The sequence below is a fragment of the Tympanuchus pallidicinctus genome, unplaced genomic scaffold (genome assembly GCF_026119805.1).
Source record: "Tympanuchus pallidicinctus isolate F22 unplaced genomic scaffold, pur_lepc_1.0 scaffold12, whole genome shotgun sequence".
NCBI classification, from domain to species: Eukaryota; Metazoa; Chordata; class Aves; order Galliformes; family Phasianidae; genus Tympanuchus; species Tympanuchus pallidicinctus.
The window spans coordinates 1,577,587-1,596,529 of NW_026294637.1; the positions used below are offsets into that span (position 1 = coordinate 1,577,587).

Consider the following 18,943-nt stretch of genomic DNA (forward strand, 5'->3'; position numbering starts at 1 on the left):
AGCTCAGAAGCAGACCACTGTGGTATGATGTGCAGCAACCAGTCAAAATATTCCATGTGCACAGGAGGTACGGCGCAGTGACGAACAGATAAATATTATGCAAACCCAGTAAAAGTTGACCGCTAAGCATCTCCGGAATTCTAATATTCCCACTGACGTAGCACCTACATATTTTCAAAGAAAGCTTCCAAAAAAAAACTAGAAGTGCTTTCTGAGTGTGAAAAGAGATGGCTGCACAGCAACAGAAAGCCTTTTACAGTAGCAAGGTACAGAGTTTTGCAACCCTGTCTATCTGTCAAAACGCTAAGAGCTTTTCACAACTGTGATTACATCCTCTGACATCCTCGTGAGGCAAGTACTGCATTTTCTAGGTAGAGAAGAGTGAGGTACAAGTAGGTTAAGTATTTTGCTTAATGGTACACAGCAGTGTGGAACAAAATGTGATGTTTTCAGTGTTCCCTAACCACAGTGTACGCTCATTAAGGCAGTTACGCACAACAGAAAGCCTATCTTAACTCAGTTACAACTGGAAAAAAAACAAAGATGCAACTGCAGCCCTCCATGCGAACTGTCAGCCTTGTGTTCTACCAAACAAACACCACAAGATTTGGGAAAAGGCTTCAGGGATCAGCTGCCTACCTACATGCAACTTATTTACGGCATCGAATTCACAGCAATGCTCCCAACAGCTCACAGACTGCCAGCAGACTTCTACTGGCAAAAGACATCAGTTGCAGAGTCACACTGGCTTTGATGATCAGTGATTATTGACTTCTTTTTTTTTTTTTTTAATTTACATGTAGTTATTTTGTAAAGCAGTAGTTTCAAATGAGCTTATTTCCACTTCCCATGGCTCTAACTCATCTCTGCAAAGACTGTGCTGGGCCTTGGAAAAGGGAAAAAAAAGTGACAACACCAAGCAATTTTGAAAAGAATGCAGCACTTAAACAGGCCAAAAAAAAACAAAAAAAAAAAAGCAAGCATAAGATAGATTCAGCTTCGTAAAGCCTATAGTCAATAAGTGAGTTAAATTTAGGCCCAAGAAGGAGGCATGGAGGAAGATCAGCCGACCTGTATGCACATTGCAGCATGTCAAGCCTGTGAAACTCACAATATAATCAATCTGGGTTTGCCACAGCAGAGCCTTGCGTTCAGGTTCCAGGTCAACAGCAGCAGTGACCCCAGGCCTTCCTTGCAACAAGCTGGCCACAGGGGAAGAGAGAAAGGACAGATGTTATCAGCAGACCTTGTGCTCTTCGAAGTTCAAGGCCTGGAATTGTGGCTGGGCTTTATCTAGGCCATGCACAAGGAAACCCCTACTCTTTTTCCTCTCTGCAAGGCTTGTAGCAGGGGAGGTGTGAGGGTGCTGCAGGAGAAGCACATTGCAATGGCTTTACCATGGATATGTGAGCTGGCTGAAAACAGAACAACAGAAAGAAAAAAACACAATAAAACAGAAAGACAAAGCACAGTGAGCACAGCCAAATCCTTCTTTATTCAGGAGGCAGTGCCAATGCCAACTCTCATCCATGGCCATCTCAGCCACAAAATGGTGGCCCTCTGCCAAGACACAATAGTGCCCAGTGGAAAATCGTTACTGAAACACATGCAACGACTACTTCAGAAATGAAATGCTTTGCAGAGAAGTTTCATTTCCACCAAACTTCCAGCTAAATCCTTCCTGGTGGATCTCCAGCCCAGGGCTGAAAAGCACCAGCTCTGAGCTGCCATCACACACTGCACCACCACACACGGCGCCTCGGGCCCAGGCAGGCATCCAGCCCAGCAGAGAAGAACACACAGTGGCTCCAAGAACCATGAATGTAAGGGGAAAATCTTACAATACTCAGCCTATGAACACCTCTGTCCTCCATTTTCAGTCCGCTGCTTTCTTGTGCTGGCCTGATTCTCCTTTCACTTGCATGTAAATCAAGCAAATTTACTGAAATCCACGTGATTACACAAATGCAAATAGAGTGGGAAAAGACTTAGGCTCTAGCTGCTTGTCAGCACTGCTTTTATAATAAGTGCTTTGCAAACAGCAGTATAGTTTTTCAGATACCTTTACACGTGTGCTACTGATTGGCTATGCATCTGACTCAAGGGGAACAACAATTTGTTCACCAAATAGTAAGAAAAGGGCATTCCTGTACAATTCCACATGTGTGTAGAAACCACAGACTCTATGAACACAAAACCCAACATATCTGGTCTTTCTGCATATAACAAAATTAAAGATGCTTGTAGCTGGGTCTTCTGTCGTCCCACACAATCACCACAATCATCAGTGATGGAGGGAAAGGAAAATCTGGAAAAAGTGTTCTCTAACCACTAAGTAGATAAAGTAATAATAACAGTCCCACAGTCAACACAGACACAAAGATGCAATCGCATGCAGATGCCCAATATTTTTGTGAATATTAACAGCTTTACATCTGGGAAGTGAATCAGACTAAGCAAATTTCTCCTTTCACATTAAAGAAACTAGAACAGGAAGGACAAAGTTTTTCCTCAGTATATCAGTATCAACATCCATCATTCATCTACTGCTGGTTGCAGCCTCACCACAAAGGAGGAAATTTCTGTTCTGACTTCCTTTTCTAAAGAGATTGTGTTATGGTTAATAAACATCACCAAACCTAAGAAAATCTTCAACCTTTTCTATGACACAACCTGTAAGCAAAAGTTTACTGAAGTTTCCAGATTAGATAACAGCAAATTACACAGTGGGCTAAGGATGGCCCAATAACAATACCTTGAAACAGAGATTCTCCTTCTTAAGAATTAAAAAGCATGGAAGAAGTGAGGGCTCTGGGCAGCCTGACTGACCCTCCTGGCACCTTGCAGCCTTCTCCCCAGGACTTGCAGGCTCACCTTTGGTAAGCTGACACAGCACATTCCTATGGATAGCCCATGTAGATGCTCCTGGTCACCGGGTCAGGCCCACGACTCTCTGAAACTTGTTTGCTGTCATAAGCTCAGTGCTGAACAGTAAGCGGGCTGTAAAGGTACCTCCAGGAACAAATACAAGTTATCGAGATCACCTGTTCACTTCTCCTAGATTACACAAGTTTGACTGGATTTTAATTATTAAATATGCTTTCTCATGAGGCTCACAAATGTGTTTTATTATTTCTTCCTCTCTCCTTGTAATTCAAAAATTCTGGATAACCTAAAGCCTGCCCACACTACACGCAATCATGTAGGATTCTGAAACCTACCCTGCCTCTAAATGAGCAAATCTGGTTAACCCACATCAGCACAGCCACAACAGTTAATGTTTATGCTACATTTTAGTTGTCAGTGAAGATTTTTTGTTCTGGAGCTCACAGAACTCCTCTGTAATTCTAATTTCTATCTCTAAAAACAGGATATTGTTGTTTCTTTCCTGGCTCAGCTCTTCTGAGGATATGGGCTACTTCTTTATATCACTATTATTACTACGATCGTATCTAAGCAGTTCCTTCATGCACGCTTCTGAACAATCAGACCTTTAATACTGGAAGAGAGATCTGCTCCTCATTCTGCTCCACAGCAGCAGCAGCAACCCAACCTCACTCTTGCCTCAGTCCCAGCTTCTGACAGGGATGGCAAGGAGATGGGGGAGAAAATGAGGGCCAGGCCCAAAGGGCTACAAAATGGCTTTAAATCAGTATAAAACACACCTTATTGTCTCTTCAGCAACAAGCACAAGAGCTCAGTTATTAACAACTTCCGTGTCTCCACGTTTGGACTCTGGTCCCATGTAACAAAACATAACTAACAAACATTTACTAAGTGCAGTGGAGCTGGCCGACTAGAACCAGAGCGTCTGGACAAGAACCTCTGCCCTGTCCTTATTCCCCTGTCCCTGCTGCCAATCTGCACTATCAGCTTTGGACTGGAAGAAGCCTTTTGCACGGCGCATCAAGGCAAGCAAGGACAGAAGTTAATTAGTACTGTTCATAAGCCTTACTGGAAGAGAGTGCTGCAGCCCATCCCTGAAAATTTAATTGCACTGCATAGAGGAAAGCCAGAAAAAAAATAATCATAATCACAATAATAATAAAAAAACAGAAACGGATAATTTGAGAATAAAATCTGATTTCAATTTAATTCAAGCACCGTTTGGCCCTATTTATTTCATAAAGTGCTTCATGCAGGATAATAGCATTGCTGTGCATCTAACAGTGTTAGAAGCTCCTAATAAATTAACAAGTGAAAATTAATGGCTGCTCAGTCCATTAAATCTTGTTAATTTTACTTCTGTTGCAATAATAAAGTGATCACAAGTTTATATTATTAAACTAATATTTATTAGAAGAGCTCATTTTAATTGGATCCCTGATGTGATAATCCCATACAGTGTGCATTTCTAGATTTCATCAATTTTTTGCATTTATTTCTCATTATGTTTAAATGACTGCAATGTTCAGGGTCTTTTCCTAATACTATAAAAGTTAAGCAACCATCTTAAACATTTTATTTCACAAAGATTCACCACTTACTACACAACATAATGAGAATATTACGAGTCCTTCCAGAAGCTACTTTAAATATTTCAGTCCCACGAGAGAAGGAAAAAGAAAAAAAGGCAGAGAGATGAACACCCATGAACATCTCTACAAATGGTAGAATACACATTTTTTCCTCCCCACTGACCCATCTATATCTTACACAAATACTGCCCTGTGCTCGAGAGGAGTTTCAGCATCACCCGACACATGTGGTGAATGGAGGAGGAGGAGGGTACCGAAGAATAAGTGTGACTGCAGGTAGAAAGTACACTGAACTGAAGGCTGAGTCCGTGTACTTGCTGTATTTTCACCACTAGACCTGATCTGCAAAGTCACAGCAACAGCACAAAGGCCAGCCACAAACAAACCGGGTGCCGCGTCCACCCTGCAGCCACCACCACCACAGCCAAATGAACTCACGTGGCAGCAGCGTGGCAGTGACAGCACAAAGGTTAGGGCAGGGCCACAACAGCCTGCCCATAAAGCTAGCTCAGTATAGAGGTCAGCAGAGCGGTGTGCCAGTAAAATTACCTGCAGCTGGGAGCCAGCAAACGTCAAGGCAGCTCGACTGCATGCCCAAAGGACTGAGCTGCAACCAATGCCCCACTGCAGGCCAAGCTCAACTTGAGAGCAGGCAGCCTGAAAGCAGTCTGCACAATAGTAAAGCTACGTATGCACGTCCCATGAACACCGACAGGCTGTACTGAAAATGAGACAGCTTAAATTTGCCATAGAAAATACAACGGTGTGCACAAACGCACAAAACTGACTGGTCCTTCGCTTGGTGCTGAATCTAGACAGATGCCAGCCTCAAAAGAAGAGTTCACAGTCCTGAGAAGTGCCTCTGCCACTTTCTCTATGCGCAGTTTTCCTATTTTCCTGGTATGAAGGCAGTCCTCAGACCACGGTCAACTCCTATAAATACTGTGCAGTCAGCATTCAACACAACAATTACGTTCACTCTGAAGATCTTCCTAAAATCGCTTCTTTATTCTTCCTGGTTTTCCCTACTGAAAAGCAAATCATTTAAGGAACACTATGTTCAGGTTTTTTTTTTTTCACTTTTTAAACAAAAGTGCCTCATTTCCATTTTAGTTGGTACACTCTATCCTTATCAGATGAGTTCCACAAGAAATAACACCCACCTCTCTTCAAAAACGGCTAATTTTAGTTTCTAAATTTAAAAAAACACCACTTAAAAGAAGGTATTTCTTACATACAAGAATCCTGGCTCCTATAAAACCACCGGTGATATAAAAAAATAAATACAGTAATAGGCTTAACAGAAATATATATATATATGAAAATATATCTCAGAATGTCATGAGTTTATGTCTTAATGTACAGTACCACTAATGCTCCTAGAACAAAGCATTCGCTACCTCCTGCCACACATGCAGGACTACATATATCACACAGCTCTCAGAAATTAGTAATCACTCAGCACATGTTCCCATCTTTCACAGTTCAGACCCCTATTCAGGTTGCTAAACACTCACAGTTCAGGCTAATGCACTATTTCTGAGAAAAACGTGCATGGTTTGCCAAGAGCACAGCATGGCCTCTCTTCAGGTCAGAAATAGTACCACAAACTCACAGCTCTTCACCCAGGCATGAAGTCCACAGGGATGCACTCACGTTCTGCAGGTAGTGCCAGCTGTCGGGTTTGCTGCCAGCAAATTCCCAGTTCACCACATCTGGTCTCAGAAGCAGAGAGAGCTATCAAAACTTCAAAACATCTGATAGCAGCTGGAACAGATCTAAGCTTGCTCACAGAGCAAAGCAGAGAGGCCGTAAACTCGAACACCTGGCTGTGCTGGGGTATGTGCTAACAGAACTCCATCCTCAGCATTGTCCAGAAAGCAGTAAAAATCCCCATCCTGAGAGCTGAGCTTTCAAGATCAACCCAACTACTACAAAGGGTGTATTTTAATGGTCAAAAGAGCGTGTGTTTTTATCACAGCATGCAGTACTATGAAGAGTTATTTTGCTGCCATGCAGACACAGCTTGCTACACCTCACTAGGTCAGCTCGCAGCACCAAAGCTCAGCACACACAGGTTTACAGACAGCTCCCTTGTGGAGCAGGATGGGCTGTGGAGCAGCAGTGCTCCAACACACAGCCCTCTAACAAACCCTTCTGCCAGGCACTGGCAACGTGAAGCAAGCCCGTGGTCTGAGGCTTTTCAGGTGGAAATTGCTTCCTGCTGCAGCAGGAAAAAAAAAAACAAAAGGGAAAGAATCCTGCCAGCACCTGTGCTGAGATCCGTGAGGGTCTCTCCAGCCTTTTGCTGTATGCCACATGTCCTTCCAACAGGAACCTGGGGTGGGAGGTGTGCCTATCAATTCATCTATAAACTATCTATAAACTATGATTCTATGATTCTATCCATCATATAAACTATCAGGAGATTGCATACTGAGAAACATGCCTATTTCCAGTTCCAAGTTGATAAAAATGACAGCAGGAACAAATGTGGCCTCCTAATTCCACAGCCCTGCAACAACAATTGATGTATTCCTTTTTCTTGTTCTTTCTTAATACGTGCATTCAGTCCCACCTTGTCACTACAGGAATTTGAAGTGCTAGCTCATCTGCTGCATAGCCCTTAGACCCACAAGCAATGTTACTGCAAAGCTTGAGCACTTTTACATCTGAAACTTGCTCTGTCTCATGGATACAACAGCTAATTTTGGACTTACCCTACTCCTGCTGGGCCAGAGTCATCGCTGGCATGGCTCCACTGCAATTCAGCCTACTGATGCATTACAGACAATGCACAACATGATCTAATCCTTAATGATGTTTTTCCCCCTTTTGCCTCCCCTCAACATACTTGTTTACCTAAACAGTAAAACAAGATGTGTAGTATTATTTTAAAAGAAAATACTAAAGCCATACTAGAATTGTCCTACAAATGCTAATTTGGAGTGACAGGGTGACCAGATCTGCAGATACATCAGGACAAACAGCACAGTCCTGAGGAGAGGACACGGCCCAAAGTCACAGGCCTTGCTCCAGCTTTGCCATCCCTCCCAGCCAAACTGCCTGGTGACACTCCCCAGTCTCTGGTACCTAAAGCATCAGCCTCTCACTGCGCTGCTGCTTCTGAGGGGCCCAGAACAAAGCAACTTAACAACCACCACTTGCATCTCTGTAATGCCGGTATTAAACAACAACAAATGTACACAGGAAGTGTTATGTTAAAAATCTAAAACCAAGACCAAAGGAGCCCGTGTCAGAATGTGCTGATACTCCCCCCCAGCACCAAGGTTTAAGACATACAGGATTTGGGTTCTGTCTTACAAGTGAGTATGAAATGACACAATTTCTGTTCACATTTCTTTTAGCTGAGCACAGTCCATGAGAAGCAATCGCTTCTGCACAGCAGGCCCTTCCAGGACAATCTCTGGAGGTGATAATATTTACGACTTGTGACATCTGCTTGCATTGTTACTTATTTTACAGCTTCACAATTATTTTTCTCAACTAAAGCATCCCACTCCACCCATCGCTTTGCCTCCTTTCAATCACAAAATACCAAACTCTCCCTCCTTTATGCTACAACACCTTGTTGCTAATAGAAGAATCATCTGCAGACTTCATGCTCTGCTCATCAGCAACGAGGCACAATACCACAGTCACATCAGCAGGGCTGCTCAAGTCATTTTCTTCTTCCGAAGAGGTATTTAAGGGAAGTGGTTTAGATAGGGCATTATCTGTGAGGGATGCACAGTGCTTACCAAGAATTTTGAAATAGAGGTTTTACTACATTTTTTATCAGGGGCAGCTCTACTCTTCAGCTAGAAGAGGAAGCCAGAATAACGCTAACTAAGAAAGGTAAGGGTCCAGATCTATTCAGTGTAAAATCTCAGCCATGCTCATTCAGCACTAAAATATCAGAAGACTTCTTTTGTTGTTGTTGTTGAAAAAAAACAAAAAACAAAACGACAACAGAAGAAAAACCACCCTACGGTTGCTGGAAGAAAAATTTCAGAGTTCCAAATGCCCACATTTCTAAGCTACTTGCTTCACTTTTTCATGCAACAGATGCTGCTTTGTATTAGCTACTGCATATTAAATCATTCTGACAACCAAGAAAGCATACATTTGTTTGCGCGAGAGAGGCATGAATACACACACACACAGCTATCTTCTCACGCAGAAGCACACAATTATGCAGCATTCAAATATTTGCAATGAACTTTGGCCTGTGTTTCAAACAGCAACCAAAAAATACCCCTCAAACAACGACCAAGAACAGCCCCAGCAGTCATCTGGCCCTGCTCACTGAAATCAACAAACCCTCAGCAATAAAGCACCGCCTGCGGCCAGCGAGCTGAAAGTTACGTGCAGGATTTTTCTTTGATGGGATACTTACACACACATTCTACGTGATTTATAATACAGAGCTCAGAATGAAGGCTAAAAATAAAATCTACATTAACGCAAAATGTAGTATGTGTATACATTGGTTATATTCACCCTTCGGCACTCCAAACAATCCCCTTCAGCGATGCCCTTTGCGTTCCCAATCTAAAAAGCCATTGGAAAACGCACACACAGCAGGGCTCTCAATCACCTCTCTGAGCAACGTCCATCTAGCTAACATGGAAACAAGCAAGCAACCCAAACAAACCATTTTCCTGATAGTTTATAAAAAATAAACAGATCTTCCCCTAACAACGCCGGAGAACACGCTGAAACTTCTGACCACGGGTACCTACAATACGCAGAGCTGTTATCCACAGCGCTCCCAACTTTTTTTGTTGCTGTTCTTTTTTTTTTTCAATCTCAATTGCAGAGCTCTTTCCTGCCCTCGTCCCCTCGCATTTTCCCCCCTCCCGTTATCACACAGCGCTCCCACCCCGCCGCCCCTTTCTCCTCCCTATAACCGCGCGGAGGGGCGCAGCGCAGCGCCGCCCGCGGGTCGCCCCGGCCCGCCGTCCCCGCCGCTACCTGGGGATGGTGATGCACTTGGTGTTGATGTTCTGCGTGGTGATCGCCTTCTCCAGCTCGTCCAGCTGCCCCGTCTTCTTCAGCTTCTTCACCAGGCTCTTCACCGCCTTCTCGCACCATTTCTCCTCCTGCCCGTTCTGCTCCCCTTTCTTCCAGCCCAGGAGCCGCTTGACAATGGGAGGGGTGAATGGCAGGATGGAGGACATGCTGGCTCTGCCGGCAGCGCCCCACCGCCCCCCGCTCCGCTCCGCTCCGCGCAGGCCCCGCGGGCAGCACAAAGCCCGGCCCCGGCGGCCTCGCCCGGCCCCGCGCCGCTCTCCGCCGCCTCAGCGCCTCGGGCCCGCGGCACCAAACTTTGCCCGGACTTCGCCGCCTCTCCCCGGCGGCGGCGGCGGCGGCAGCTCCCTCCTCCTCCCCCTCCTGCCCCGCTCTGTGTGCGCGGAGAGGCGCCCACTCCAGCTCATTCCCAGTCTGTCTCTCATGCAAATTGCCTGCTGGCCGCCCCGGCCCGGCTTCCACCCCCTCCTTCCCTCCCAAACACGCTCGCTCACGCCGCCGGGGGAGGGCGGGGAGGCGGCCGGCCCGCCGGGAACTCCGCTCCCCCCTCCCCGCTCGGGGCCGGGGCCCCTCGGCTCTCCTCTCTCAGCCCCGCTACGGCGCCGCGGAAAGGCGCCCCCAGAGCAGCGCGCGGCCTCACAGCCTCAAAGCCCCTCCGAGCGGCCCTCAGTGCGGGGACCTTCAGCCGTGGCTGCGGGGATGCGGCTCCCGCGGCGGCTGCTTTCTGTGGAAAAAAAGAAAAATAACACAAACAGCTGCCACGCGTCTTTCCACACAGCTTTCCGCACGGCTGAGCACCACTCGGTCAGGCTCGGACAATCGGCGGTTTCAACCCCTTCGATTTACTTTTCTCTTTCCTCATCCTCCCACTCTGCAGACCGGGGACCCGAATAATTTTTGCCCTGTATCATCTCCAGAGCGTCGTTTGAGCCTGTTTACCACCAGACCTGGTCAGAAATTCTCAGACGGAATATTTTTGTCAGAGAACTGCTGTGTGTTCAGGTCTAGGTGCTTTGCTAGAGGCTCTGGCTTTGACTGACTCGGGACGGCATTCAGGTGAATGTCCAGCTCCTCCTTTTCCACTGCTGGGCAGAAGGAGCTGTCTCTCTGCCCGGCCTCCAGCATTGCCCCTCATGCTGAAAGGGAGCCCATCCGAATACGAGCAGTCGCTCCTCGGTGCTCTGATCCTGTGATAAATCGTCCCAAAATGGTGCTGAGCAGCGCACGGCAGCCTGGGGCCACCTGCAGAGCCACCAGGTGCCTCTGCCGAGGCCGGTTCGCCTTTCTGCGCTCCAGCTGCAAGCAGCAGCCGTCCAGGAACAGGGGGTGAAAGTTTCAGGGGCCCGGCTCCCAAATTCTGAGGTTTTGAGCTGAGAAACGCTTCCCAGCTTCCTCTGTCCTCCCAGACGGGATGATGGGGAGCAGAATTTGGGAAGCCTGCGGGGCTGCTCAGCAGCTCCCAGACACCTCAGCTCTTGCCAACCCACGTTCTCCAATTCCAGGTTCCAGTGCAACCCAGTGGGGAGACTCCTCGAAAGCCGGCATCCAAAACTCCCTGTGCCTGCAGATTCAAAGCAGCCAGCTATATGGAATGCCTTGTGGCAAGTCAGGAACCTATGGGTTCAGACAGTGTCTGAAGCTCAGAGGCAACTGGCCCAACTTTCACAGGGGTTTAAAAACAGACAGTGTGCTTTGTTCCAAACTGGCAGTACCAAATTTTGAAATATCAATATTTGGTACAAACTAAATACTCCTTCTCCATCACTATTTCTCCCCCAGTGCTCTCAGATTATTCCCAACACACATTCCCCGAGTGTCTCGAATTTTGGAGGCTCACCACTAAAATTTTGGAGCAGTGCCTTGACCCAGTTTTTGGCTGCTTCAAGTGAGATGCCTGAAGTACAGAGATGTGGAGCCCCCATGGAGGATCCCAACATCACTTGGGGAAATAGTTCCTCAACACCTCTAAAACAACGCAACAAAATGTTGACACTAATAACTCTGAAAGCAGGATGCCCAGTTTACTTACTGACTGTGGCTGGTTTCATTGCTTTGCTGTGCGTTTACGTTTTGTGGAAGGATCTAGTTCCCAATAGCTGGAGATTAGCTAACAAAGTGAGCTTTCATTAATATATATATTATATATATGTAAAAGTTTTGCCACAAGCTTAGAGAATAACCTGAACATGTGAACCAAGTAAAACACAGATGGGGGTATTAAAAAAAAGCGCTGGAAGTATAAATACTTACTGAGATTTTAGGTGTGGTGAAGTTTGAAGTCATCATTTTCTATTTTCCTACTTCTAGCTCAGCACGTTTTGCAACTGAAAGAAGTCCAGAAGACAGCTGAGCCTGAAGGAGCTGTCAAGTCAGTGGCATGTCAGAGGAACCTCAGCTCACACTTCTGCTGGGGACCATATCTGTTTCTTTCTAGCTGCTCCAGATAGAAAATCATGGGGACTTTTCCATGTCTTTTTTCACAGCCAGAAAGCTTGCAGGAATACTCAATTCTCATCTCCACACTCCGACTTCTTGCTGTGACCTCAGTTCAACAGAGCTTCCAGAATTTTCCGTACATATTCATGGGCTAATCTTCATTACAGTCATATTGCAAGTGATCAACGGGGTAAATTTGAATAAGGGGAAGGAGAGGAAGAGCCGAGTGGTTTGCTCACACTCGTGCAGTGATTTAGCAGCAGAAGAGTGAATAGAATTACTTACACGCTAAACCAAACTGGGTTTCCTTTTCTCCCTTGTAAACCAGGTGTAGGCAGCTAAATAACTGATCTAAACCCTGGGCTACAGCAGCACTGTGAACACTGGTAAAAAAGAAAAATAAGCAGTTGGTTTCAAGTCGTTGAATTACGTTTTGAGATTAGGGACCTCACATTTAATGGAACAACCTGTGCACTTGCTGAGGTTACCTGTCAGAATAAACCATTCTTTGAAAATAGGGCTTTCTGAACCCCTAGACAGTAATCCTCTCTTTCATAGAGTTTTGGACACTTTCGGAGTGGAAAAATTAACAGACAGGAAAAGACAGGACTGTCCCAATTTTGCATGGTCTGGATGTGTTCTCTGGTTTACAAAATGTCTGACATCTTGGAAGCCACCTCTGGACAGGATAAGTTTGCGTTATTCTTTTTTTTTTATTATTCTTTTTTTTTCTCCTTTCCTTTGCTTTTTAAAAATTACTATCTTTATATGTTTGTGGTGTAGCACAGGTTTGGGAGCTTTACTTGTTGCACTTAACTCTTATTGAAATATAGGGACATTTATAGCCTGCAATAATGTGAGAAAACCCAGCCCAGTTCTCTGTGGTTCATACACTTGAAGAAAAGGAGCATACCCTTAGTGACTTTCTTACCTTTCTTAACCCTTTGCTAATACACAATCATCTTAACTATTACTAAGAAAATACTCTCCGTACGTCATGCTTGTCAACAGGATTAGTCAGTGAATAGCAACAGGATTTAAATCTGACTTTAACTAAGAGGAAACTGGAGCTTTGAGCAGGAACGCTGTAAAATTAGCAAGAGAAACAAGGTGTCCTTTGAAGTTAATGCGTATTTACCCTCACTAGAAATACTTTTTAGCAGTGTCTGAGATTGAAGAACAAAGCACAGATGCTATTCCACCTTCCCTTTATAAGCCTTGAACAGCAAGAAGGCGGTGAAGGATCGGGAGCAGACAACACTGGTCCCCTCAGTGCTCACCACCACCCCAGCACCTCCTGTGCAGGGACAAGCTGGGACAGGCAGGCTGGAGGTAGCACGGCCATGGCACATTTTCTCTGGCTATGAGCAGCTGGTTCTTTGGTGAGCGCGATGCCTGCTGAAACAGCTCCCAGGCTGCCTAAACTTGTAATTGTGGCTAGCTTGTGAATCAGGGAGTGGTTGAGAACCAGCTTCCAGCGCACTGCCCCCATCTCTTTCACTCACTCATACATGAAGTTTAATTTCCTAAGTGCACTCTATCAGTCTGTGGAAGGGCATGTTACACTCACCAGCTGAAGGGCAAGGGGCCGACCCATGAAGTTCATGGCAGACAGATTTTGTGGAGCAGCTACGAGGGCCTTGACCTCAGCTCCATTCGTTCCACAATATATAGGTAGCAGCCACACTGAAGGGTAGGACAGCCAGCTGAGAAAGTGAGGAGATAATTATGAATTAGGTTATATTCATGTGTTGCATGTCAGTGCTATAACACTTAACTTTCAATCTATATCACATATAGTATGGATAAGCAAAAGAAAACGTGAGAGCTTGCCTTGGTTAAGGTAATACAAAAACATGTAGATCAGCATTTATGTGCAAACGAACCTCTCTTAATCTCTCAGAACAAACCTACGGGAAAGTAGCTTTTGGGGTGAGTCACAAAAAGAAGCAAGGTCATTCAAAGTCAGTGTCTTCAGAGTTCGCTTCAGCTCTGTGAAATACAGACCAGACAAATCCTTCCAAGGTACAGCAATTATCCTTCTCTACATATGAGAAAACATACACGCATCCAATAAAAAGTTGATTTGTTGAACACTTAAAATAATGCATTATTCACTTGCATGTTCCAAGAGGCTCAGTACAAGTCAGCAACCACCTGAACAAAGGTCTAGTTGAGCCAGAATCCTGTTTCTGGCTGTGACCTCTGGCCTAAGGAAAATGGCATGGCAACAGCATGTCCACGGTGATCTTTCTTCTCACAGATTATCCCAATTTTTGGCAACAGATCCACAGATAGATCAGCCCTAGCCTCCGAGATCTCTCAAAATAATAGCCTAATAGCCTCTATTAGGTCCCCACCTCACAGCGGACAGTGAGTGGAGCCACCCTGAAGACGAACTGAAGGCATCCAGTAAAAATATACTGCCTGTAAGATGTCTTTGTTATTTTCTTTACCAATTGGGAAAAACCTTTGCATGGTCCTGGGCAACCTGCTTTGGGTGTCCTTGCTTGTGTAGGGATACGGATCCAGAGATCCCATCCAGCCTTAGCCATTCTGTGCCGTTTGGTGACTGTAACAGAGGTTACAGATAAGAGAAAGGAGAGGAGAACGTTCTGGGAAATGAGGATTTGGGACCAACATCCCTGTGCAGCAAGGGAGGACTTGAGGCAAAGCTGTGTATGTTTATCATAAGGCTTGGTGGCTCCCCTGGGGAGGCCTCTGCCAACACACAGCTGCACGGGAAGCTGCCGAGAGCTCTGCTCCAGTAAAGCGGGACGTCCTGGTGATGGGGGCCCTTACAAGACTCCTCAAAAACACACAGCTAGCAGAATTTTTAAAGCAGACAGGGTCCAAGTCCTCACACTGTTTAAAAACCCAAGTCACACTGAAATCAATCTATGGGAACGTACAGGAGAATGGGAGCCCACGTGAGTAAAAATACTGTGCTATGGAGCATAGATGGGCAGCACATAAAGACCCCATAAGATGTTTCAATTCTGATTTTCCCTGGTCATTGAAGGCTTGGCTTCGAAATCTTAAAGTGCCTTTTAGTGTAACCCTCAGAAGCTGGAGTCAGTGATCCTTGTAGGTCCCTTCCAGCTGTGGATATTCTGTGATTCTTAGCATGGTTTACACATGCCCAGTAAGGGACAGGAGATGGCAGTCAGTAAAATGGATGACAGCTCTTTGGTTTGTGTTTTCTTTCACCAGAGATGCTGGGACACTGCAGCATCTTCTCCTGAGTGGGAGAGGTACAGGCAAGGAGACAGCAGCTTCCTGAGGCCGAGCTCTTGTCTGAACCACAATCACTTGGAGAAAGCCTGATCTAATCTTTACAAATGTGCTAACAGCCTCAAATTAATATGCTTTCAATTAACCGGGTGATAAAACTGTCTACTAGAATAGACATCCACTCGGCTGTGCAGATATCCTGACAGCACTGAGTGGGGTATTTTCAACACCTGCTGTGCGAGGAGCCAGCACCTGCAAATGCTCAGAACCACTGCGACTTTGCACGCAGCTAGCAAGGCCTCTGTCAGAGGGAAGTAGATCCTTGTAAGACGTTTCCCTTTCTGGTTGCTGGAGTGATGGGGTTACGTAGAAAACAATGTGAAAAGCGCCAGTAAAAAAGCTGCAACTAGAATAAAAGAAATGTATGGCTCAGGTCCCACAGCCCCAAGCGCAGAGGCTGGCTACAGGTAACAAGAAACTCTAGCTCCCAGCCACAAGCATTTTATTTGGGATTCTTTTCCTATGTCCATATATGACTGTCTGTCCCTCCTGAATTCCTTGCTGTGTCTACACCCTTTTCTTTGCCAAGGCACATCTGTTAAAGTCTTCATTTTGGCTTTTGAAGTGGGCATTTTGTATCCAGCTCAACTTTAAAAAGATTCTAAGCAAAGGCTAATAGCAAGTAAATATAAATATATTATTTTTATGAATAGGCCCCTGTTTTCACATGTTCCACTTGTAATTGCCCTTTGTCCACAACTGCTGGCATGTCAAATCCTCCATGGGCAGAGCACACTGCTTATACACTTTTCCTTGCTGTGCACAACAGAAATTATAAAGGAACATTTTAATTTAAGAAGTACATCCATATATATATCAGTCATACTGCTGGGGGGGGGGGGGGGGGGGAGAGAGAACACTGTTGTGCAGCAGGCTTGGGGAGCTGAAATCATCCAGGCCAATGTGCTGGAAATGACCACCTACACTGCAGGAAAACCCCCACCTGGTTCAGACAGCATAGCTCACACACCATCTGCCTGCTGCAGCGTTTGTGCTGAACCCAGGCAAAGCTGGAGGCCGCTGGTGGCGTGTACATGCACACATACATCCATTCACACACACATTAGAGAACAAATGCCTTGGATGTCAGCCCTGCCTCACCAAAGTCAAGTGGGAGTTTACTTATTTCAATTACCACAGGGTTTAGCCAGTGGTTTTTATGTGATGGCTCCTCTACATTTAACCAGCAGTTAAGGCTGCTCGCTTTTTCAATTTTGAGGTTTAATTAATTCAGAAGTGCCATTACCCTCTATTTTTGTTTTAATTCTTTTGACCCAAAATGCATTTGAGGCCCCACAGGGAACTATCATTCCCAACTGAATCAAAGATCCTCTTTGAGGCAGCAGCAGAAAGGAGTGGCATAGAGTTATTTGTTCATGAATAACATGTTAATATTTATATGTGGCTTACTTAGATAAGAAAAATGACTTGCGGATTTATGGGAGAAACTTTGTATGTCTATGCTCTGGGGAATGACATCTTAAGCTCCACATAGAAACCCAAGTGTTGATTTTGCCTCCTGACAGTTTAACGTGTAACCAGAGCAAGTGCATTATTCAGGATCAAATAAATAATACATCGCAGAGTACTTCATCTGCCTGCTCTTCTCTTCTGCTGGGGATTTCCCTAGCATTTGTAGGGAGCACTGTCACATTAATGTGGGGCTCCTCAAGCACAGCTGAACTGGAGACTGACCACAAGCTGTGCACACATGTCAACAAAAGCCATTGGCTTTAGTTTTCTTTGGTCTCATGGGCGCTCTCAGTTGCAAGAAAACGCAGCTTAGCCTTTCTCATAACATTTTCACAAAGCCCAACTCCTACTTTGACAAAACGAATAGCACAGAAGGGAAAGAGAATCGTGCTCCTGGTCTATATGAGAAGGGGTGTTTACTCCTTGTTTATTTGTTCTAGGGGAAATGAAGCACTCTGTGTGAGAGCCCTTTGCTGTAACACTCTTCGGGCTCTGCTAAAGCATTGCCAAGTCTGTCAGGAGAGAGGAAAGCAATCTGGGCAAATTGACCTAAATTAAAACTAAACCAAATCAAATTCAGTTTAAGCACACAGTGTAATACTGCACGTGGATGCTAAAGACAGAATTACTGTCTCAAACATTCTAAACTCCCAAGTCAAGACCTTGACATATCATGAAACAGGCTTAAAATTACAGCAATTAAATTAGCAATTAAAGCTCTCTTTCTTTTTTCCTGCTTTCTATGCATCTCAAAGCATTTGTGCTTCTTACCTTTCCTCAGCCCACACGAGAGATGAAATGAAATGAAACGAAGGCTGAGGATCTGATTCAATTACATGCTTTCAGGAGCTATGGGCAATGGGAAATGTCACCTGTGTGAGGCAGGAGCACTGCAAAGGAAGCCAGAGCCATTGAGCAAGTGCAATTAATTAGAAATTTACCTGAGATACTAAACAAATTAAGGAAACCTCGAATGCTGCTTCATCGTATCACTTTGAGGTCCTTCCTACACTGTTTATTCTTTTCTATTTAGAATGAGCTAACCAACAAAATATGGATCAAGATTTCAAATCAAAGCTTGAAGCTGCCCACATAAGGCTGCTTGTTGGTTTGGATACAAATGTTGGGGATGTATGTGTATGTATTTAGAGGAAAATGCTGAGTATGAGGCTTTTTGTATTGAATCAAAGAGCCATTTTCTCAATATTCACAGTCTTCCACTCCCATGGAGTTGGGAGTGTCATTGAGAATCACGTTTCAGCACTCAGTTCCTGTGAAGATGATGGAAGTTAATGAAAGTTAATACAGCCTTGACAGAGATTTTAAAAGGCATGTGATTTTTATGACCTGACTACTATTTGTTGCCGTTAGAAATCTCTTTCATAGTTTAACTTCAAACAACTTGTCATGAAAACCCCATCCTCTCCTTACCTATAGGCACTTATGTCTCCTGCAGATAAGCTTACGTTCATTACAAATGTGTCTATTTGAAGTCAGCAAAACAAGTGCTGTGGGCAGTGGAGGGGAGAATAAAAAGTAACTAAGTTTAATTTCAGTTACCTAATGTTTATTTGATTTAGTCACATGGAACTGGATCTCTGCAGCTGATATGGAGCGACGATTAAACTAAACCCTGAATATATATTCCCATGTGCTCACCCTCGTTATTTCTGCTATTAGGGATGATCTGACAAGTAGTTTTTATTTATAATCAACCATACTTTTTCTTCCTGCCTATCCCAAAGGAACCAGAGTTGTTTGCAGCTCCCCATTTAGAGAAAGTAAAGTGTAATTTATGCCTACAGTGCAAAGAAGAAGCTGAAAAAGAGAACTATTTATTTACTTTTGGAGGCCTGATCCAGAAACCCAGCCTGGGCAAGAAATCAAGGGTTGATTTCTGAAAAGCCCTGGGTTCTTCATAGCTCTTATCTCAAGTCCATCTTCTTCTTGGTTTCTCATATACTTTCACATAAGACAATGCATATACCTTTCAGTACCATTTGTAATATTGCATAATTTATTTTTATTTTTTGTGGTCTAAGTCTGGATTACTGTAGTCAAACTGCTGAAAGCAAGAGTATTTTTATAGCAAGAAAGTATAGCAAATATCAGTAAGATATCTTCAGGTGGAAACATTACTTGGTGAGGTGGAGGTCCGTTTGAAATCGCCCAGCTCATTTTTGTTGACAAAGCTGACAGTTTGGCCTTTACTTTGCATTTGCTTAGTG

The 18,943-nt window shown here is 44.7% G+C and overlaps 1 protein-coding gene across 2 annotated transcripts in view; it reads right to left on the reverse strand.

The window, feature by feature from the left end:
* Positions 1–9,976, reverse strand: part of SMAD3 (SMAD family member 3) — a 65,096-nt gene extending 55,120 nt beyond the window's left edge. The window contains exon 1 of one of the 2 annotated variants that reach the window (XM_052672590.1): positions 9,456–9,976. In XM_052672590.1, coding sequence (XP_052528550.1) covers positions 9,456–9,661 — 206 coding nt within the window. In that variant the 5' untranslated portion in view covers positions 9,662–9,976. Of the gene's footprint in view, positions 1–9,223; positions 9,317–9,455 lie in introns of those variants that run through there. The other variant, XM_052672591.1, reaches the window with a different exon arrangement.
* Positions 9,977–18,943: the final 8,967 nt, after the last annotated feature.